The sequence below is a fragment of the Vombatus ursinus genome, unplaced genomic scaffold, assembly GCF_900497805.2.
Source record: "Vombatus ursinus unplaced genomic scaffold, bare-nosed wombat genome assembly UNPS02014801.1, whole genome shotgun sequence".
NCBI lineage: Eukaryota > Metazoa > Chordata > Mammalia > Diprotodontia > Vombatidae > Vombatus > Vombatus ursinus.
The window spans coordinates 8,281,677-8,305,059 of record NW_020954579.1 but is presented as its reverse complement, the minus strand read 5'-3'; the positions used below and the strand labels follow the sequence as shown (position 1 = coordinate 8,305,059).

The following is a 23,383-nucleotide window of genomic DNA, read 5'->3' as shown; positions in this document are numbered from 1 at the left end:
TGAGTGTGCTCTTTAGGCAACAGCTCTTAACTCTGTTGCTTCCCCTTGGGCCATTCCCCACACTTCTCACTAATAGGCTTTAGGGCTTGTACCAACTTCTGCATTCTGGCTTCCAAGGTTTACTTCTGTTCACTTGTGCACATGCTGCACATGCGCCTACACACAAGGCACCAGAATATTAAAAGGATCCAGAGTTCTTCACTGCACCCTTTCCATTCATCACCAGTGGGGAAAGCCAAGGTTCCAACTCCAGACCTGTTCATTTAGTCCAGTGGCAATCATTTATTAAGCACCTACTGTGTTCTTAGTTCATGTACTACTTCTGAAGCCTACACCCACAGACGGAGAAAAAAAGACAGTAGAGTAGTTATTAAATCACTTGTTATTAAACTTTCCTGCTGTGTGTATTCAAAAGGTTCAAACAAATCCAGCCCACAGTGTTCTCTCTCTGCTCTGAACTCCTATATTGGCATTTATTATTTATACTAATTAGTATGTAGCACCAGTAAGTGGAAGTTCCCAGAAGGCAAACTTTGGCTCAGAATGAGGAGGAGCTCTTTAAACAATTAAACCAGTCCAACAATATCATGATTATAACAACTGATAATGCTTTGAAGTTTGCTGAGTGCTTTTGTTTGATTCTCAAAACAACCCCTTGTGAGGTTGGTACTATTGATATTGTCCCCATTTTACAGAAACAGACTGAGAGTAGTCAAGTCACTTGCCAGTGGTCAGCTGGGAAGTGTTGGAGGTAGGTTGGCTATCCAAGTCTCTCCTTTGAGTTCAGCACACTTACCAGTGTATGGTGCTGCCTCTGCTGAAGAACGGATGGTCAGTGACCTTTCCCTTGCTAGACTCTGGATAATCATGTATCAGAGAGCCTATAGAAAGGTGGGTGGAATAGAAAGCAGCAGTTGTAAAAGTAGAAGGTCTGAATTCCAATTGGGCAATTCATTCAACCTCTCACAGCTTTGGTTTCCTCTCTGGTAAAAGGAAGGGATTGAATTAGACAATTGCTAGTCTCTTTGCACTCTGTGATCTCTTACAGCCTATACCACATATTTCCAAAGAAACTGTAAATCCTCAAGGGAAAGAACTATGTTTTGTGTTATGTTTCCTGTAACAGTTTAGCACCGTAACTCAGAAAGAGTCAGGTGTTGAAGGAATACTTGTGAATTAATGGCTATTGGCTGCTACCTCAGGCCCCAGAAAAGGGAGGAGAGAATGTAAAGGGAAGGAAGTATGTCTCAAACAGCTGTAGATTTTATAAAGAAGTAGGGAAAGGCCAGCCAGGAAAAAACTTGCTTGGCTAGGATTTCCTGGAGTAGGCCTGGCCCTGTGTATACCCAGCCTTTCACAGCCTTTCCCTGCCCTCTCCACCCAGCCCCCCGCCAGCTCCATAGCTGCCAAGTTTCTCTCTGGTCACAGGGTTACTCAGTGCCTCCAAACATTTTTCACAAGAGGCTCTCAAGCAGGACTGTTAACCAGAAGTCAGTGCTTGTTGCCTATAAATAGAAGTAGGAAGCCTTGGCTACAGAAGTTGAAAGACTGATGAAGTTGATTTGAATTACCTACCCCCTTCCTGAGTCACAACTGATTAAATTATGTGCCCCCCTCAGATAGAAAACATTTAAAGATTTGAAGTTGGAAAAGACCTTGGATGTTTTCTACCTCAACTGAGGTCTTAAGGGGGAAGTGACTTCCCCACAGTCACAAGCAGCAAGTGGCATTCTTGAAATTTTGCCCAGTTTCCACTCTCCCACCCTACCTCCAGGGCTTTGAGATAGGTAAAAATGGTAAAATGGTATGGGTGATGTCTTTTGATTCCTGTATAAATTGGATTTAAATGAGGCAGAGTTGCTCAAAGTTGTTGGCCTCACTTTTTCTTCCAGAGTCATCACAGTCCAGTGGCAGGACGGAGTCAAGACAACTGGTAATGGATGAGGTGGATGACCTTGGCATCTTTGATGTCTAAGCAAACTCTAAGTGCTCCACAGCACCTGCTTCAGCTGCCTTCATGGCTGTTGGAACAAACTGTTTTCATCTGTCCATTCTACCAGGTGAAGTCTTCATGTGCTTGGAGTAGACACCCCCTAATTCACCAACAGTTTGAGATCCCCCAGTTACCCTCCACCTGGTTTTAGCCCATCTGCCAAAATGATTTACCGGGTATGGCCACTGTGCATGCTACAGCTTCTTGGAGCCAGAGGTGAGAATTAAATGGATCAGGTGGACACCAAAGGTGAACAGCAGCCATGAAAGGGCTCTGCAGCCCTCACACCAGTGGTACTAGTCTTCCCTGAACACACCCTACACCCCATGGAGTACATTTGCATGGTATCTCCTCTATTAGCATATGGACTTCTTGAAGGCAAGGACTGTCTGCCTGCCTTTCTTTATATCCCTGTGTTTTAGCCCAGTGCCTGGTATATAGTAGGCACTCAATAAATGTTTGTTGATTGATTGAATATAGTTTTGAAACACTTTTACATCTACCATCTCCTTGGATGAAAGCATGGCTGTATATGGCTAAGTGCCCAGTGATGTACACAGTACGTACTCTAAGAGTTCTTGAGTGAACTAGAGCACTTGAAAAAAGCCTGGTGGGAGAGGGAAGACTTGAGCTCTCCTTTGAAGAAATGAGTAGGATGTAGGTAGAAGAGAGGGCAGGTGGGAAGGGCATAGAATAAGCAAAGATGTTTGGACTCAGGAAGGATCCAGAATAAGCATGGTTTATTTGGGGAACAGTGAGGGGACAGCCAGTGTGAGGACATGGAGGTAAGAGATGGAGCATTGTGTGTGACAAACATCAGTTAAGATAGTATAGCTGCATCATTGAATAGGTAGAAGGAGTAAAGTGTAAGACTGGAAAGGTAAGAAAGGACCAGGTTATAAAGAACTTTAAATACCAAAAAGTGGAGTTTATATTTAATCTTGTAAGTAATAGTATGCTATACTTGAGACTGATTTTTAAAAATCCTAACCAATCCGTTCTGTTTATCCTTGCTAGGTAAATTTCCCTTCAGTGCCAATATGTAAGCCTCCACCATGGTACATTCTTAGTTTTTCCCCACATGCATGTTTTTTAATGCTCTTTTATTTCTCTGCAGCAGAGTCAAAGGGGAGGATTTTATTATATGGTCCTACAATTTGTCCTAGGGTCCACCTGGGTGGATCTGAGATTGTATGCACTTACAGTAATGTTTTCATTTAGCTCCCAGCATCTATCTCTCTTCCATGGCTGCCTACCAGATTGCACCATCTGGGTTCATTGCAGTTCAAGGTCATGGACTCCAGCCTAGGTCTTTTGATTCCAAATCTAGCACTTTTATGTAGTAGCATCAAGCTGACTCTAGGCTTGCCACTCTGGCCTGAGCCCCAACTTGTAGTTCGGGCTCTGCCACTAAATACTAGTGTCTATTGTTGTCTTGTCACCTCTGTTTCCTGATCTGTAAAATGAAAGGCTGGACAAGTATTGCCTGAAGAATCTTAAGTGCCTCTGTGTTCCTTATGACCACGGCAGACATACACACACTAAACAGTTTGAGCCCAAGCAAGCATCAAGACCCTGTACTCTGGCAAAGGTATGTGCAACTCAGGCCCCCTGTACCATCACAGAGCCCCAGCATGCCACCATGGAGTTTTTATGTTTTTGAAGAGGAGGAAGAATAGCTTTAATACTAAATTTAAATTAAAAACCCCTGAAGTAGGTTGCTGCTATCTGCTTCCCAAAAATCATTTCAGTTTTTCTTAGTTTGCTGTTGAGAATCCCTTTCTTAACTCCCTCTATTGATGAGCCAGAATTGTAAAAGGATTTGATAGTAATAGTAATACCTAGGTGCCAAACTTCACCTCCTACCAGCATCAGGTGCCTTTGCCAATCATATTTCTACCCAATAGTGGAGTTGTGGATCCTGTCGCCTAGGGATGTAGGGTGTCACAACTTTGTTCCCTTTACCTATATAACCATGAAAAATAAGTCTGTTTTATGACCTTTGTCTTGAGCCTGCCTGTAATTGTTATATCTGTTGTGGATTAGCAAATATTTAATTGTTTACTAGGTGCTTTAGGCAGAGATCACCTCGAGTGGAAAAAGTTTAAGAAGCCCTGCTTTAGACATTCAGAGTAAGAAAAGATCACCTTGATCCAGTTAAAGAAAGTTTCTTGAAAGGAGATTTCTTGGAAGATGGATGAGATTTGGTAAAGCAGAAATTATAGGGAGAGCAAGCAGTCAAAGTGGGAAGGGTCAGAGGAGCAGTAAAATATGGAGCTAGGAATTCTTTCTTGAAACAAAGAAGAGACTAGTCTCAGTGGAGGAAAGGGTTGGGGGTAAGGAGGAGTGTGTGGTAGTGAGAGATAGGGTTGGAAAAGTAGATTAGAATCTCTTGGCTTTGGGGTTATCTTTTCAACCACCTGTTTGTTTTTCTGGGTTAGGTCTTCTCCGTGCCAATCACTGCCTTCCCTCCCATTTACTTCCCTTGCATAAGCCTTTGTAGCCTCAGTTTTTCATTCTTGGCAACCACAACCTGGCTTGTCCCAATGAAACCTGGTGTCTAGGCAGGGTGGAAGGTCACAAGAAGCAGTACTGGAGTGAATTCAGTTTAAAGCTAATTAATTATTAAGGAAGTTGAGTTATCCCACTTCTGCTATTTTTCCCCACTATTAGTTCAAAGTACAGATTTCCATTTCTAATTGAAATAATTACTAGAGGAATTTACATTGGTCTGTCCTGATCATTCAGTATCACTCTCAGCATTAAGAACTCTTCATAATGGTCCTGTAAGATTACAGGGCTTTTTAAATCTCCATTTAACTTATGGGGACACTGAGGCATATGGGGTACTGAAGTAACTTGCTAAGATGATACTAAGACCAAATGATGCTGAAATCCAAAAATCATATTGTCTTAGCATTGGGCATTACTCCTGTATGTCTCCATCTTGGTTGGTCACAATACATTCTTTAAAAAGGCTTAGTAAAGAGGCAGCTAGGTGATGCAGTGGATAGAGCTCTGGCCTTGGAGTCAGGAGGTCCTGAGTTCAAATCCAGACTCAGACACTTGACACTAGCTGTGTGACCCTGGGCAAGTCACTTAACCCTGATTGCCTCACTAAAAAAAGGAAAAAAAAAACCAGTGTAAGTGAGAGCCAATTTTTTAATGATTTAATATTTTATTTTTCCCAATTAAATTTTAAAACAATTTTTAACATTCTTTAAAAAAAATTGAGTTCCAAATTCTCTCCCTCCCTCTCCTCCCTCCATTGAGAAGATAAGCAATTTGATATAGGTTATACATATGTAGTCAAATGAAAGCCAATTTTGAAAATGAGGAACCCACTTGGGGGCTGAGAAATGAGGTGGATGACAAAGCTTCAACATTAGGCAGCAGCCAGTTTAGGCTAGGAAGGCAAGGGCCATGTTTGTTTTGTATCCCCTGCAGAACACCTATTACAGTGCTTAGCTTGAAGTGGACATGAAATGCGTGTTAATAGGACAAGACTGGGTTGTGGTGGGCAGTGCTTTAGACTATGTTCAGTGAAAAGAGCTCATGGCATGTATGTCATGTGTGCCTTCCTGTGACTAGGCTGGCCTAGTTGGTAAGAGCTGTTAACGACTTCAGGAGAAGTTAACTTTTGTGAACATTCAGGGAGAAAAGTAAACGGGGCAGCACCTTTCAGCCTGTTGGCATTCACCTTGGCATCCAGTGCCTGTTATAAAATGGTTGACTTAACAGGAGCGTGATGAAGAAAATATTTGGTGATCCTCGATTCAGCAGGCCCCTTAGTTAACCACTGTTTATGTTTGGGTTTTCTTTCCCGGTAGTCCACTTTTAGGTGAAACAATAAATGATCCTCCTATGCTATGTCAGGGATTGAGGGTTTAGGGGGCTTTTTGGTGGTGGTTGTTGTTGTTGATTTTTTAAACAGCTGGTTTTCCATGTTTGTCTTCAAGTTAATATGTATTTATTCCCATCTCCTGTATGTCACTCCACAAACTATGAGATCATCAGTTGTCAACCAAAGAACTTTCATAGAATCTTATACAATCCAGACCTAAAAGGGACCTTAGAGATAGTTTTGTTTTACATATGAGAGGATTGAGGTCTAGAAAAGTAAAGTGACCAGAATCCTAGACTTGAAGTTAGGAAGAAGTGAGTTCAAATCTAGTCTCAGACATTTATTAGCTGTGTGTCCCTGGGCAAGTCACTTAATCTCTCCCAGTTTCCTCATCTGTAAAATAGGGATGATACTCATAGCACTAACCTTACAAGAGTGTTGTGAAGATAAAATAACCTATGTATAGCACTTTGCAAACTTCAAAAATGCTAAATAAACATTATTATTATTATTATTTACCATCCCCTCAAAGGAGGCCTCAAGCAAGGTTAGATCAAGCACTTGTTGGAGGTGTTGGAAATTGGGGTTCTGCGTTAGGTATGAGTTGGGCTAGGTGGCCTCAAAGGGCCGTTCTAGCTCTGTCGTGGCATTCATGGACCAGATTTATTCAGAAAGCCTGGTTTCCCTGCAGAGCTCACTGCCTGCAGAGTAGCACTAAAAGATCTTGGCTTATGGGATCAGAAGAATCTTAGATCTGGAGCTGGAAGGCCCCTTACAGTTCATCTCAGAAGACTCCATTATTTTATAGATAAGGAAACAAAAGCCAAGAGCAGGGAAGAGGCTTGCCTGAGGCCACACAGCCAGTGAGTAGGGAGACCCAGGCCCTCTCTGCATAGGTAGTAGGTGTTTGATAAATATTTATTAAATTATTTATTGTAGGGCTGCCCCAGTCACACCACACACACCCCCAAAAGTCCCCAGACAAACGTCCTGTTGATCTACTTGGAGAAAGCAAAACCAGATTTATTCAAGAACCATGGGGGACTCCAGTACAGTGTGCCCATAAATACGTGCTGGACCCTGAAGATGCTGAATAATCTAATTCCCCTTTTTATTACTCCTTGGTTTTCTTGGGAATGTGGGGAACACAGGGTAGGTTTGGGTGTAAGCAACTTCCTGTGGTCTCAGCTTTAATTTTTAATTTTATAGGGTTAATAGGAGAGCATAGGCATGGCCACACAATTGGTGAGGGTGTGTTTGGGAAACGGGCAGGGCTGGGGAATATTTTCCTAGCAGATGAGTTTTCAGACTGTAGACTTTTTTTTAGTCAACTTCAAGGCAGGAGTAGGGTCATCCTAGGGCCACTAACTCCTTAGCTCCAAACTTCTGGGCTTCTGCCTTGCCACGTGGCTAGGATTATCAGACAGGAGATCACTGTTCTTGTCTTTTGCCATTTCAACGTCATGATGACTTCTAGATATTCAGGTAATTTTAGGAATAAAGTACTTGGCTCTGCATTTTCCCCAGTAGTCTCTTCTGCAATTGATCTGGGTTATAGCTTTTTTTTTTTTTTCAGCCTAACTCCCAGTGCAGAAGTTTGGAGAGCTTAGAGAGGAGAGTGGGTGTTCACAGCTGTTGGGCAAAATTATACACAAGAATAGCTGAGTGAACTTGTAGCATAGTTCACTGAGTGCCTGAGTCACCATCATGTGGCTGATGGAAGGCTCTGAAGCCAGCCACAGGGGATTGCTTTACAGCTTTCTGGCACACATTGTGTTTCCCTGGGGAGGTGATACCTTAATACTGCTAGCCTGGTGTCTTTCACCACTTGTGCTCTAGGGTTGCAGCTGCCGTCTGTTAAGTTAGCCCCTGAATGTGCTCCTTGTTATCTTGGCTTGTAAGCTTGCCAGGTTGGTTGAGTCATAAGCAAAACCATGAGGGATGTATGGACTTGGCTGCCTAAGCCAAAGCATCCACTTCTAAACCTTAGTAACAGAAGGACAGTTGCCACTGGCTAGCTACCCGTCAGAAACAAGATGGCTGCCTCCACTTAATTCCGTGATAAATCGAAGGCTTTCTGAGTTAGGCCTTTGTTGTCTCACAGAGAGGTACTTGGTTGTATTTTGAGTGGGGTTAAGTTATATCATGTTTGGGGTTGGGTGTTTCCAAGATGTTCAATAAATTTGTGGTAAGTGGTCAACAAGATACCTAGATTTTGGTTCTGGCTGTGCCACTTGTTTGCTGGACTTTCTGGAGCAAATCAGTTTAGTAAGCAGGTATCTTTTGTATATTTGATGTTGAGGGTCATCTTTCTAAAACACTGAAAAACACCATGTGCACAGATAAGCAGATCAGTGTTAGGACTACCTACTTCAATCAGTTTTTTTTTTAAGCTGCCTGTAATAGAGGTTCACAGTGGCATGAATAATATCCTTTTTCTATCCTTTGTAAAAGGAAATGTTTGTGTTTGTTAGTGTTTGTCAAGTTTGTAATAAAAAATAAAAATCCCATGTGAAAAATAATCAGTCCTTCCATTCTCTTTGCAAAATAAAAAACCCAAAGAAGGAAGTAGCAGTGGGTAAATAACAGTGGGTTAGAAGACAAAAGACACTTTAGCTCCTTGGACCTCTTTTTAATCATCTGAAAAATGAGAAATTTGAATGAGGTGATCACTAAAGGTATTTCCCAACCTATGTGTAACATCTAGCTGTCACCTCACAGCAGGAACATCGCAGTCACCTTCTGCTTGGTCCGTTGCCCAGTGTTTCCCCAGTCCAGTCCATCCTCCACCTAGCAGCCAGAGTCATCTTCCTAACGCTCAGATCTGACCATGTCACCTCCTCTCTCCCTGCTCACTAAACTTCAGTGGTTCCCTATTACTTCCAGAGTCAAATAGAAAATCCGGTTTCACTTTTAAAGTCCTGCACAAACTAACCCTGTCCAACTTTTCCAGTCTTCTTATACTTTATTCCATGTACTCTGTTATCCAGCTACACTGATATCTTGCTGTTCCTGACATATGACACTCCATCCCCCAGCTCTGTACCTTTTCTCTGGCCTTTTTATCATGCCTGGAATGCTCTACCTCCTGGCTTCCTTCACAGTCTTCCCCTTACCTACTACTGCCTTCATCTGAGATTATGTCTGATTTGCAATGTCTGTATCTTGTATGTACATAGTTATTTGCGTGTTCCCCAATTAGAATGTGGGCTCATTGAGGACAAGGACTGTGTTTTGGCTTTCCTTGTATCCCCAGTACTTAACACAGTGCTTGGCACACAATAAGGGCTTAATATATGATTGCTGATATCTGTATGTGTGTGGTTATATAGAGGTAGATATAGACATGTATACATATATATTAGCAGTTAGTCAACAGTTTGAGTCAAGGGTCTGCAGTGTAGGGGGAAGCTATATTGTACCAGTTGCCGTGCGGTGGGTGGATCTAAAAGAGGGCAGCTCTGCCTCACGTAAATCCAGTTCACAAGCAAGTCAAGGTACCACTCTCGTGTTGTCTTCAGAATGAAGGACAAACATAATTCCAGTCTGGGGAAACTAAGCATACTTACCTGAAAAGGGACGGAGTACATGCTGTGTCCTTAACTGCTGATGGCCCATGGAGTAAAGTAAACTGAGAGAAGTTAGAGAAGGCTGTCATTTTCTTTGTTCCAATTAACTCTTACCTTAAACCACCTAAAAAAATTTTACTTTCAGTGAATAACTGTCTGCATTTGATACCTTGTTATTATGCAATGAATAAAAAAAATCTTGGTATAGTCAGGGGTACAATTGCCTTTAAAAGCTTTAAAAGTAATACGGATTTAACTCCAATTGACTCACCAAAAAAAAAAAAAGACATAAAAAATTTACTGGCCTCAGACACATGATACTCACTAGCTGTGTGATCCTGGGCAAGTCACTTAACCCCAATTGCCTCGCAAAAAAAAAAAAAGTAATACGGACCAATATTTTGTGATTGTTTTATTGCAGAGTGGCTTAGTTGTTTACACAAAATTACAGCAGGGTCAAGCCCTCTATTAATGGGCTCCTTTGGTTACAGGAGAGAAGGTGGCCAGGAAAAAGATGAACTTTTGTTTCTTCCTTTCATATTTTGATCAGTAGTAGCTGGTATTTGGAGAGGATTGGGGTCAGGGTGGACAGACAATGAAACAACTTCAGCCACTGCTGTTTTCTGAATCTGAATGTTTAGAAGTGTTCTTGAATTTTTAAAAAGCAATTCCATACAAATATTACAGTAGGAAGCATGCCAGTTGTTTCTAGAGAGCCACAAAGCCATGATGCATCCTGGGAAACTAAGATCTAAGCCTCTAGCTTGGCATATAGCAATTTACATCCAGAATGTAATACTTTTTTGTGGTCACTGTTAGAACACTAAAAAAAAAAAAAATCTGATTATTTCTCATGTTTTTAAAAGGATAATAATCTGCTGTGAACTAAACCTAAGAATAGGTAAGGCACTCCGTGTCTCAAGCAGGTGACAAATGGGTATGGGGATCACTACTGATTATATCTGTGTGTCTAACATCCTCCTCTATGTATGACCAGAAACCTTTTTGTTAGACAAAAATATTTGAAACCAAGAACCCCAGCCATATTAACAGAGAAAGATCCAGTCTAGCAGTCTGCACATATTTCCTCTATTTTTCTCCTATGCTTCATTCCTCAGCCCCTTGTAATCTTACTTCTGACCTCATCACCCAACTAAAACTGCTCTCTCCAAAGTTACCAATGATCTCTTAATGGCTAAATCAGATGGTCTATAGCCTTCTCTCTATGCTTATCTTTTTTGACCGCAACATATGTAGCATCTGATACTGCTGACTACCCTCTCTTTCTGGAAACTCTCTTCAGTGGGTATTCATACCACTGCTCCCTCTTGGTTCTCCTATCTGCCTGACCACTCCTCAGATGCCATTGCTGAATCATTATCCATATCCAGCCCCCTAAATATGAGTGTAGCTCACCGACCCTTCCCAAAGCTCTGCCCTGGGCTCTTTTCTCCTCTCTGTCTATAGTCTCTCTTGATGACCCCATCGCAACCCATGGGGGTTCATTATCAACTTCCATCCCTAATTTCTATGGCTAAAGCAACTTGTCTTGTCACCGAAACCCATCCCTCTTCTAAATTTCCATAGCTCTCAAAGTTGTCTAGGTTTTCAGCCTTGACTCCTTACCCTCCCTTACCCCACATAGCAAACATCTCTAAATCCATTCCCTTCTCTGTATTCAAATGGTACCACCCGAGTTCAGGCACTCATCACCTCTCACCTAGATTATTACAACAGCCTCTCTTTTTTTTTTTTGTGGTGACTGGGACAATAGCCTCAATTGTTTTCTCTACCTTAAGTTTCCGCCTTCTCCTATTTGTTCTTTGCCCAGTTGCCAAATTGATATTCTTGTCACTTTCCTGCCTAATGAACTAGTGGTTCCCCATTGCCTCTAGAATGAAATAAAATGCCTCTGTTTGGCATTTCAAGCCCTTCACAGCCAGACTCCAGTCTACCTTTCCAACCTAGTCCCCTTCAGAAACTATGGTCTAGCCCAGGAGTGGGGAACAAGCAACCTCCAGGCTACATGTGGCCCTCTAGGCCCTCAAGTATGGCCCTTTGACTGAATCCAAACTTCATAGAACAAATCTCCTTAATAAAAAGATTTGTTAGGGGCAGCTAGGTGGCGCAGTGGATAGAGCACCGGACCTGAAGTCAGGAGGACCTGAGTTCAAATGTGGCCTCGGACTAAAACACTTGGCACTTACTAGCTGTGTGACCCTAGGCAAGTCACTTAACCCCAATTGCTTTTAAAAAAAAAAAAAGATTTGTTCTGTAAAACTTAGACTCAGTTGAAAGGCCTCACCCAAGGATCTAAAAGGCCACATGTGGCCTCAAGGCTGCAGGTTCCCCACCCCTGGTCTAGCCAAGCTGGCCTTCTTTGTGCTCCACACATCATTCTGCCCCCTGTCTCCATACCTTTGCACATGCAGTCCCTCTCAGTCTTCCTCCTTACCTTTACCCATTAGAATCCCCAAGTTTCTTTCAAAGTTCAGCTCAAACCCACCTCCTACAAGAGAATTTTTATGATTTCCCCACCTACCCAACTACTAGTACCTCCCCCTATGAAAATGCCTCAAATTTGTTTTATTTATTCTCATATGTACACATGTTGACTCTTCTAATAGAATGTAAGTAAGCTCCTTGAGGACAGGGATAATTCAAGTAGGGCCTTTGTATTTTTAATATGAGAGGAGCAAAGTTGAATTCTTTTTTTATTGGGGAGAGGTATAGATGGATTTAAAAATTATCATGTGTGTGTTTGATGCAAAAACCTTGCTGATAAATTATGTGTATGGAGGATATTACCAAGAAACTTCACAAAAGGTCAAGTGAGAGATTTTTTCCTTTTTTTATTTTATATATAATATATAATAATATATTTCCATATTTTAATATGTATATGTATATGTGTGTGTGTGTGTGTATATATATGCATATTCAAACAATATTTCTGAGTACCTTTTGTGTACAAGGCACCCTAGGGTATGCAAAAATGAGTAAGACATAGTTCCAGCCCCCTAGGAATTCATAGCCTATAAAGGATATGACAAATACATTGATATCTGTACTACACAGAATAGCATGAAGGAGCCATTAGAGGGGTAATGATAATAGTAAAACAAGGAATAGTGCAACAGTATCCTAAGAAGGGTACAAAGCGCTCTGATGTTCATGGCTGGGGGGAGTTTAGGACAAGAAGGGCATTCATGGAAGAAATGGTATTTGGGCTGGGCCTTGACGTATGGCATATGGCATGAAAAGAGAAAAAAACCTCACTTTTATTTTCCTGATGTTTTCCTTTTCTGACCTTGCCCTGTCTTCAGTCCAGTCCATTTTCTTCCTTGGTATTGATCAAATTTATTCAACACACATTTAACTGCCACTGTGTATAAAATACTTTTCTGAGATGAAGAGGACAGTAAAAAGTTAGAGCTCCGGCCTTGGAGTCAGGAGGACCTGAGTTCAAATCCGGCCTTAGACACTTGACACTTACTAGCTGTGTGACCCTAGGCAAGTCACTTAACCCCGATTGTCTCACCAAAAAAAAAAAAAGAATAAAGGACAAAAGTTTAGCTAAAGCATTGTCTCTACCTTCGTGAAAAGTATAGCCTAAGACCAAAATACAATATAACAGTAATTCAAAATATTACATTATAAATGAATTAGAGAATTTTCAACATGTGATTTGGTTTCCCTCAGGGTCTCAGTGAACCTATGAGATGGCAGTGATGGAGATTATGTGCCAAAGTGCACCAGACTCAGATATTGGGCACCAGAAGGAGCTTGCCAAGGGAAAGAGCCAGATTCCAGCCAAGAAGTCCAGCTCTGTCTGCAAGCTTGAAACTGTGGAAAAGAACCGGGTTTTCTGTGGGCAATGGGAAATCCTGAACGATGTAATCACCAAAGGGACGGCCAAGGAAGGCATGGAAGGAGGATCGGCCTCTATCTCCATCATTGCCCAGGCAGAATGTAAGTGGTGATCCGGCCCAGTGCTCTTGACCTAAGGAGGGAGAGAGAACAATACCTTTTCATCATCTCTGCAGATCTGAATCTGCATCTTGCTTTAACCGTCAAGAGACGATGAATTTCTGCCTCATTCTTCCTTATTCCCTCAGTGGGTTGTGTAGTTGGGGAGCCTCTCCCAAGATATAAGTCCCACTTCTGGTGGGAGGTTTACAAGATTTCATCAGCTACCTAACATCTTGCAAATAGCTGTCACATATATACCCTCTCTGAGTGTTGTAGTAAGGAGAAAGAAAAACATAGTAATTTGTGCCACTCAGCAAAGGGAAGAAGCCTCATGTATGGCAAGAAACACAGATGACTCAAAAAGCAGTAGTGAGAAGTCATGCCTGTGGCATATCAATATCTGTGATTTATGATGTGGAAGAGGGCAGATTTCCTTGAAGACCCTCTTTTTGACTGTACCCTTTGACCCTTCACCTATTGGGTAGGTCCATCCCTCACCTCCCATGAATTCATAACCCAGCTCTCAGGCCCTGCTAGACTGGTATAAAACAAAAGTAGTATTTGTGAGGCCTGTGCCCTCTTCCTTTTACTGCTATCATCATCTTCCTTCCTGGGAAAGGAGTAAATTCGGAGAGGACAACAGTAATATTGGCTCCCTGAGGAGCAGAGCTAGACACAAGTTGCCTCTCAAGGCCTCAGCTGACATTGCTGCTACCAGGGAAATATTTGGGTGGGGTCTTTGGCCAGGGCAAGTTGTCATCACAGGTAAACAATCCTTCTGCCCACTCCACTTCCAATTTGTAATAAGAGCTCACATTTAGATAGCACCTTAAGGTTTGCAGAATGCTTTTAGACACCTCTGATTGGTGTCTAGAGATGTGAGAATGTGGGGGAAGCCAAAGAGTCACATCTGAAGAGATGAGGAATAAGACCTGGCATAAAATCCTGTCTCTACTGCCGGGGCAAGTTACTCCCTGCTTCTTAGGACTTACTTTCCTCATCTGTAATAAAGAGAGAATTGGACTGGAAAATGATTTCTTAAATTTTTTGCAGCTAAGGCCTCAATGTGAAAAGAGTCAGTAAGATTTAGTCAAGAGAAGGAAAACCCAAAAGGAGGAGTTATGTGGCGGTTATGTGGGAGAAGAGGATTCAGGAAGCAGGCAGTGGAAGAAGAGGTCAAGTGGCCAAAGGAAAGGGAAGACAGTGTTACAGGGCCTAGGCTACAGCTGCTTATTTCACTGCAGCTTGGTTGCTGTAAAACTTTTCATGCCTTGACCTAAGTGTTTATTTTCTGTTAACATTAACTCACCTAAGTGTTGAACACCTGTTCTTTCTCTTCCCTTTCCCCCACCCCCTTCAAACAGGTGAGAACAGCCAAGAGTTCAGTCCTACCTTTTCAGAGAGAATTTTTATTGCTGGCTCAAAACAGTACAGGTAAGGAGGCAACTTCAAAAGAGAAGGCAGAGAGATTTAACTGGTGTCTCTTTTGCCCTACTAACTGAACCCAAGCAACTCCCCTCTTCACTTCTTGGGGAATGGCTTCTGAAATCAGACAAAGCTTGCCGGCCCAGCTTTTCTGTTAACAAAATAAGTTTTTTCAGATGCTTCCCACAGCTCATGGATAGATGCTTCTATGTCTTGCAAGCTAGAGGTTTCTTTCTCCTTAGGCATTAATTCACTTTGTTTCCCTCCACCTTTGATGCCTTTGTCATGGGGGGGGGCGGTGCTGGTAGACATCTCTGCTGACACCTGACATAAGACCTCAGAGAAGTGTTCCTAAATTGCCAGCCCTGCTTAGAAGACACTTGTTTGTTCAGTGTCCAAACTACATGCCTGTCTCCTCTGGGAAGTGTTGGGATGGGATTTAAACATGCTCCCAGAGTTCCTAGGCAGAAGAGGTCACTGCCAGCCAGGCCAGTTAGGCACTAGCCTCAAGAGGTTTAAGTAACAGACATTCTGGTATTAATGTGGAGCTGCTCAAATCTTGTCACAAATCTTGTCAACAAATCTCACATTCCTCTAAGAATGAATTGGAGATAGGGAGGGGAGGCCTTCAGCAGCAGCAAAATGTTCCTCTAAAATCCTCCTTCAGGAAGTGACCAAAACAAACCTTGGATGAGTCTGGAGCCCTCCCTCCCTGGTGTTTGACCCCTCTCTGTTTCTCACCTGCTTGTTCTTAACCATCCCTGCGATGATCCCTTTGGATGAGATGGGTACAGGGGATGGAGGGCAGAGAGAGAGCTTCCAGGAGGCACTTGCACGTGCCTATTGAAACAGAGCATCTCTCCCTTTGACAGCCGATCTGATAGTCTAGACCAAATCCCCAACAATGTCGCCCATGCAACGGAGGGGAAAATGACCCCTGCCTGTTGGAAGGCAAAGCGTCGAAACAAGGCTGGGAAGAAACGAAAGAAGAAAAGTTCCAAGGTGCTAGGCCAGAGGGGTGGACCCTTGGCCAAGCCTCTCCCCAAAACTCCTGAGCAAGAAACCTGCATGATCCCTGTACAGGTGAGCAAGCTAAGCTCTGCCCTGTGGCTCCTTGTGTATGGCCTCTGCCAGTTGGAGGTGGGATGGCGGAGGACAGACAGGGTGTTGAGTGATAGTTCTCACTTGAGGCTCTGCCCTAATGCTCATGTTTTCCCACTAGGAGGATGAGTCCTCAGGCCCATATTTCAGCAATGTCCCTCAGTTCTCCAACCGTCCAAAAGAGATGCGCCACAGCCCATTGGTTTTTGAGAAGGTTGGAGTAGGCCTGCATTCAGCACTGAAAACACACCCTCGAGCTGAACTCCATAAACTGATCAGCCCAGTGCAGTGCCTGAACCACGTGTGGAAACTTCATCACCCCAAGGACTTCATCCCCCAACCAGACCTACTGCGCTCTTCCCCCTACAAGAAATTGCCCCATCCTTTCCCCTTCTCCCCACTTCTCGTTCAAAAGCCCAGACCGTTGGGGACCTTCTTGCTGGGCAACTTGGCCCGTGTAGATAGCCAGCGCCACCTGTCTGGCTTAGGCCTGGAAACACCCTGTCCAAAGCATGGCACCTCTGAGAAGCTTTCCGTGGAGGAATATCTCGTGCATGCCCTGAAAGGGAGTGTGAGTGTGGGTGAGCCCAGGAACCTCACCAGCCTTGCCAAGACCTGGCGAGGAGGAGGGACAGGTCACCGAGGCCCAGTACCGGAGACAGAAGAAAACGAAGGCGTCCTGCTCACTGAGGTAACCCAGCAAGAGCACTCCTCAGGGCAGGTGGGGACAACTACCCAGAGCTAAAACAAGAATCCCCTCCAGGCAACATGGGGCTGGGGCTGGGGCTGGGAAGGATAGGAGCCTTAGAAAACCTGAAAGACCGTTTTCTAGTTTCCCATTGTTGAAAAAAAATTTTTTTTTCATAAATGAAATTGAATTGCCACAACTAGGCTGTCCAAAATGCTAAGCTGGTACTGCATTTAGAATTATCCCGTGTTAGAGCCTGTTACAGTGTGCTTCTGACCTTGTGTCCATGACTGCCATTCTGGTGAGCAGGCCAGTTAGTCACCAACCTCAGGTGGTTTGAGCAGTGGACACTCTGGTATTAATTTGGAGACTTTTTCTTCACAACAGCCTGACTTGCACAGCTCAGAGGCTCCAGGTCACTTTGGGATGGAAGCAGCTCAACACTTAACTTGCTGAGTCTGGGTCAGAAACATCAGGGCTGAGGGAGTGCCACCAAAAACGATAGCTTAGAAAACACTTTCCTGCTTCAGTCCTTTGTCCATACGCCATTTAGGGCTTGGATTCCTGGCCTTTGATTCTAGTGTGTCTCTCCTTAGAAACTCAAACCAGTGGATTACGAATACCAAGAAGAAGTTCACTGGACCAAGAGCCAAGACTGCCTGGGCAGAGGTTCCTTTGGGGAGGTGTACAGAATGGAAGACAAGCAGACAGGGTTTCAGTGTGCTGTCAAAAAGGTATGCAGGGGCTCTTGAGGATAAGCAGGGCAGCCAGTCACGTGGGGAGCCAGGCGGACTTCCAGCTGTGTTCCTTCCTTGCTTTCTTTCAAGGACGATCGCCGAGCAGCTTTGGGTCTGGCGTGTCACAGAGGCCTGCTGCTGGTGCTGTCTGCTTTGGTCAGGCTGAGAGGAAAGCACCCATTCTCCCACAACCCAGAGCAGGAACTGTATTTTTGTTAGTATATGTATGTGTATATGCGTTTATGTATGGTACAAAAATGCAGGGATCCTCGTGTTCATGTTTGAGGCTCCCCTGCGGGGGACCCAGGGTATTAGGCCACTACAAAGGCTGCAGTCAGTCAAACATGATTCCGTGTGGGCCAGAATCTAGAGAGAATCTCCCCAGCAGGAGAAAGGGGTGATGTCAAAATGAGATAAACTAGGAGGAGAAGAAAGAATTCCAGAATTTTGCAGCTGAAAAGAACTTAGCAAAATATCTCATCTAACCTTCTCATTTTAAAGATGAGTGGAGCATTGTGGCTGAGTGGAAAAACTCACTAATCTAGAGTCTGAAGACCTGGGTTCAGATTCTGCCTGTAACCTACATAACTAACGTGCTTGGGCTTTGGGGCCTTCGTCTGTCAAATGAGGGTCTCTGAGGCCCCTTCTGGCTCTGGAGCAACAGTCATTTGGAGTTGAAGACCAGAAGAGTGAAGTGCCTTTTCTAAGGTGAAAAGGCAGGGTCACAGCCGGTCCTGGAACACTGAAGTTCCTTCGTTATTTCTACCCCAACATTCAGGCTCTTTTCTGGGTTGGGGGTGGGGGGGGCAGAGAGGAGTAGGAACACAGACCTATGGTTTCATCCCTGTGGGGAACTCTTGGTGAGTTCAAGCCTTTCTAGCCTCATTGGACATTACTAACCCTCCTACACTCTGATCCAGGGAAACAGCCTCACTCGTGACTCTCCATTTCTGATCTCCATGCCTTTGCCCTGGCCATCCCCCAGGCCTGGAATTCACTCTCTCCCTAACCATTATCTCATAAGATTCTCTCTTTTCCTTTAAGATGCCACTCAGGCACCATCTTCTGCATGAAACCTTCTGCAGTCCCCCAAATGTTGGTGCCCTCCCTCCCAAACAGGCCTGTATTTAACTACGTTGTATGTGTATTTATTAACTATATTTACACTATATATATTTTTTTATATCTATGTGCGGTCTCCACCATTAGAATGTAAGCTCGTTCTGTGTACTTGTATCCCCTGAGTTTAACATACCTGGCACATGATAGTCATTTAATAAATATTTGTTGATTAATTGATATCAGTGTAGATAGGGGCAGCTAGGTGGCACAGTAGGTAGAGCACCAGGCCTGAAGTCAGGAGGACCTGAGTTCAAATCTGGCCTCAGACCAAACACTTGACACCTACTAGCTATGTGACCCTGGGCAAGTCACTTAACCCCAATTGCCTTTAAAAGAAAAAAAAAAAAGGCTTGCCAGCATAGGCCTGAGGCAGGACCTTCACTCAAGTCTTTCTCACTCCTGGCCTGGGTCCCTGACCACTGTGATACAAAGCATTTCTCTACACTGATGTCCCAGAGTACTGGCCACTCAAGTGGATAGCACTGTTTTCCTTATCTTCCCTGTACTTAACCAGTACCCAGATTTCCTGACTGCCCAGCTAGGGCTTTTTCTCTGATACATTATTATGAGGCTGAGCAGGAAAAGATATGAGTCAGTGGCAGGAGCCTAAGCGTATTAGCCTTGCTCCTTATTGACCCTTCCTTGCCTTGTGCCCAGCCTTGTCCTTGCTCTACCCTGCCTGATTCAGCTGCCCCCTCTTCTGCCTTCTAGCACACAGCTCATATGAGTTGGGCACTACCTGGCTTCTCCTCTTGACCTCTCTTCTTGGTGACAGCAGCTGAGGGATTTGGAGGCAAAAGTTAGAACAGACTAATGTCACCTCTTTGATGCAGGGTAAAACGAACTTAAAAAATGAAAACATCTTAGATTCAAAGACATAAGCTGACCAACATAGAACAAAAGGGATCTAATAACTGGCTCTGAGTATTGTGTTTGGGCCGAGTGAAAAACAGAAAGCATCATATGGTTTGTAAGGTGTGGTTGACGTGGCATTAGCTGTATAAATCTAAAATCTAGCCTGAGTAAGGGTGTGGTGTGTTCTGTTGGGCCAGGCACAGCCATGGAGTTTGGTGTATCACGTCACACTCGTAGATTGTTACAGCTGGAAAGGGCCTTGGTGATCATCTAACAAGCAGACGTATATTTTCAATGCCCTGTGCTGCTGCACCACCCCCCCCCCCAGCTTCCATCTCTAGCTGATGTATTTGGGAGTGAGCCATACTGTTGGAGAAGTGACTGCAATCCTACTACGTACCTTGCTCCTCTCGCCTAGGCTAGAATTTTAATCTAACCCTCTCCTTTTATGGAAAACTGACTGACCGCACTGTTAACTGAACCTGCAGAAATACTGCATCAGTTTAATAACTGAGCGCCTCCACCCTCTCTCCCGTCAAGTTTTCGCCAGCATTGGTCATCATCTTCTGCTTAGAGTCTAGGGCCAAATGCCTGACCTTCTCTGCTCAAGTTTGCCACTCAGTCATAAAAAACACTCAGCCATTTCACCCAGCAGGGGGATGGGAAGTTTAAAGTTTGTAAAGTGGATTGCAAATGAACACTTGAGTACTGAGGGATGTTACCACCAGACTTCTCAGCTGTTCTCATACTACAGTTCTGACTCCTCGGCAACAAAAACAACAGTGGAGTAGAAAAATAGGGAATCTCTCCCTTCCCCCAAAGCCAATACAGATACCTCAAACCAAAGCACATTTAGACTTCCCAGCACCAGATCACTTGTTGAAGACTGCCTGGGCTGGCTGATCTCAGTGCCTCCCCACCCAAATCTCTTCAACGCTTAATTCAGTTCTGATCCCCAGAAGTAGCTGGCAAAGCAGTTCACTAGACCACTCTGTTGTTCTTGTAACAGGACAGAAGAGGAGGCTGGCATACGTGGGTTCAGTATTGAGGAATAAAACTTTATGTTTTCCTTCCCCCCAAGGGCCTCAAGAAGTTATCGGGCATGGGAGTTATCTGGGAGGATCAGGGGTCGAGGCAGCACATTATGGGTGTCAGAAAAACCAGGAAAGGGATGCTTCCGAGTTCTGGGGGGGAACACAGAAGTACAGATACCGCATGATGACGCCAGCACTTGTTGCTTCTCCTTCTAGACCGTTAGAGTCACTGATTCACCGCATATGGCAAGTGTTTACCAGTATTGAAAATCCTGCATCAGTGGTCAGAACAACTCAGGGGTGTCAGAGGACCTGTATTAGATTTGCCACAGGTTTGTGAAGGGCAGCTAGGTGGCACAACGGATAGAGTGCCAGGCCTGGAGGCAGGAAGACGTGAGTTCAAATCCGACCTCAGTCACTCACTAGCTTTGTGACCCTCAACAAGTCACTTAACTCTGTTTGCCTCAGTTTCCTCATCTATAAAATGACTTGAAGGAAGTGGCAAACCACTCCAGTATCTGCCAAGAAAACCCCAGATGGGGTCACAAAGAGTTGGACACAGCTAAAAAACAACCAACAAATTTGTAATGGTGAGATCTTAGCTAACTCACTTCATCATGCCATAGGCTCAGTGTTAGCTCCTTAAGAGCAGAGAATGTCTCTAACTTGCTTTGTCTGGTGCCCAGCATAGCCCCATGCATTCATAAACACGCAAATCTCCAGGTCTGAAACATTGCATGGTTAAGTTATATGTTATACCTATAAATCTTTTGAAATATTAAAAACACCTTTCAGGTTTGCATTTTTCATAGTAATGGAGAGATTTTCATCCTATTGCCACTTGGTTAAGGATCTTAGAGGTGGGAAGGCAGATAATTTAAAAAAAAATTTTGAGCAAGTTCTTAAACTTTTTTACTAAGCCATCCACTACATTGTTTATAACTAGAAAAGCTACATTTTCCACGGAGAGGCAGCACATGCAAAGTTTCCCATGCAATCAAAGCTTCTATTATGCTAGATTAGCTGTTCCAGGAACATTACCCTGCTCTACTAAATCACTAAGAAAGCATGTGGTAGATCCCTTGGGGTCCCTTGGGGGAGGGGAGTGCTGCTACACTGGTGCCCTCTGCTGGGCTTAACAGTGCTTTATTCTGAGATCAACAAGAACCAGAGCAGAGGTTCTGATTGGACAGGGAAAAGGTGTGCAGAGCATTTCAGAGCTTGGGTCTGTGACCTTGTAGGTTCCTTTTAACAGAAGTCCAAAGCACAGGTGACCAAGGAAATCTGACCAGTAATCTGAATGGAAACCCAGGTTGTGTAATAAAAAGAGACCCAAATGCTAGCAGGCTGAAGGCTGATTTTATAAGAGCTACCATCAATTTAGATAGAGCCTCGTAACCACCCCTACTGTGCCTCCTCTTCCTCTCTGCACCCTGGGATGAAGAAGGACCATGTTCTTTTTTTCTCAATTAGATCTGTTCAGTGCTCAGCAAAATGCCAAGAGAGATTGGATGTTGAATAAATACAACAAATTATTGTTATCCAGAATGATTGGTAGATAGTGTTGAGATACCATGGTTAATAATGAGCTATGTGTACTACAAATATGGATTGCCAGTTTGGGGTAAAATTCAATAAAATAAAACACACCTAACAATAAAACCTTGACTGTAATTGAGTCATGAATAACTTACAAAATACTCTATGCTCTTGCAGTGCCTCAGGGTTATCATCACAAACAAACAAATAGCATTGTACCAGAAGGGGACAGAAATTTCTGGTTGAAAGGATGCCAAATAAACCACCTTCTGTTGTCCACTCTGATAGATTGAAGTTACCAACTGATTTTTGTCTCCCCCTTCTGGTTCCTTTCAGGTGCATGTCGGAGTTTTTCGTGCAGAAGAGTTAACGGCATGTGCTGGACTGACGTCACCCAACTTTGTCCCTTTGTATGGTGCTGTGAAGGAAGGTCCTTGGATCAACATCTTCATGGAGCTGATGGAAGGTAAGAAACAATGGCTGAGGCCCTTCCTTCTACAGGATACATCTGTCTTTGCCTCTCAGAAGTGAGGACTTCTCTCAGCTCTCTCAGTTCTCCCTACCTCTGGGGGGAATTGCTTTGATTAGCTCCTGATTGTTGCTACTCTACTTAGGTACTCTTCTTGATGAGCAGCTAAGACTGTAATTCAATAGGGGGAGGATCTAGGAGAACAGTGTTATTCTTGAACATGACAATCTAAAGACTAGAACTATTTTTTTTCCCTTTTAGGTGGCTCACTGGGTCAGCTGATAAAACAGAAAGGCTGTCTACCTGAAGACCGAGCCCTTTATTATTTGGGACAAGCCTTGGAAGGGCTGGAATATCTCCATACACGAAGGATTCTTCATGGAGATGTGAAAGGTGACCTTTGACCACAAGTTCCTTGACTCCATCTTGCTGGATGATTAGTCTTCCTAGTCTTTTCTTCCTTCCCAATCATCCTCTAGTCCAGAGGTTCTTAACCTGGGGTCTGTGAACTTTTTTTTTTTAATGTTTTATAGCTATTTCAGTAGAATGTGTTTCTTTTGTAATTCCATGGATTTTATTTGATGTATTTAAAAACATTATTCTGAGAAGAAATCCATAGGTTTCACTAGACAGTCAAAGGGGCCCATGACAATCCACCAATATCTATTAAGCATCTACTATGTGCTAGGCACTGTGATAAGTGTTAGGGATACAAAAAGAAGCAAAAGACCGCCCCTGCCTTCAGGAAGCTTACAATCTAATGGGGTAGACAACATGCAAATAAATATATACAAAGCAAGCTACACACAGGATGAATAGGAAATGATTAACAGACAGAAGGATATAGAATTATTGACCCCAAAAAGGTTAAGAATCTATTCTCTAGTCAAAGGGAAAATATGTTTTCAATGCTTTTGATTCTTGAGCATTGTAATTTGTAGTAATTGGTATTGTTGGAGAACTGACAGTAGTCATCCTAATGTCTATAATTCCAGAACTAGATTTGGGAATGCTAAAAATGTACTTTAACAGAAC

General features: G+C 43.5%; 1 protein-coding gene across 8 annotated transcripts in view; it reads left to right on the top strand.

Moving 5' to 3' along the window:
- MAP3K14 (mitogen-activated protein kinase kinase kinase 14) overlaps positions 1-23,383 on the top strand; it is a 44,849-nt gene that overhangs the window by 13,528 nt on the left and 7,938 nt on the right. For 5 of the 8 annotated variants that reach the window (XR_003570084.1, XR_003570085.1, XM_027872815.1 and 2 more), the window contains exons 2-8: positions 13,109-13,378; positions 14,743-14,812; positions 15,676-15,886; positions 16,026-16,595; positions 17,189-17,326; positions 22,216-22,345; positions 22,610-22,741. Coding sequence is in view for 6 of the 8 variants with exons in the window: in XM_027872815.1 (XP_027728616.1) it covers positions 13,129-13,378; positions 14,743-14,812; positions 15,676-15,886; positions 16,026-16,595; positions 17,189-17,326; positions 22,216-22,345; positions 22,610-22,741 (1,501 nt within the window). In the remaining 2 variants the exon portion in view is untranslated. Of the gene's footprint in view, positions 1-1,973; positions 2,210-3,562; positions 3,585-13,108; positions 13,379-14,742; positions 14,813-15,675; positions 15,887-16,025; positions 16,596-17,188; positions 17,327-22,215; positions 22,346-22,609; positions 22,742-23,383 lie in introns of those variants that run through there. The other 3 variants (XM_027872816.1, XM_027872819.1, XM_027872820.1) reach the window with 3 other exon arrangements.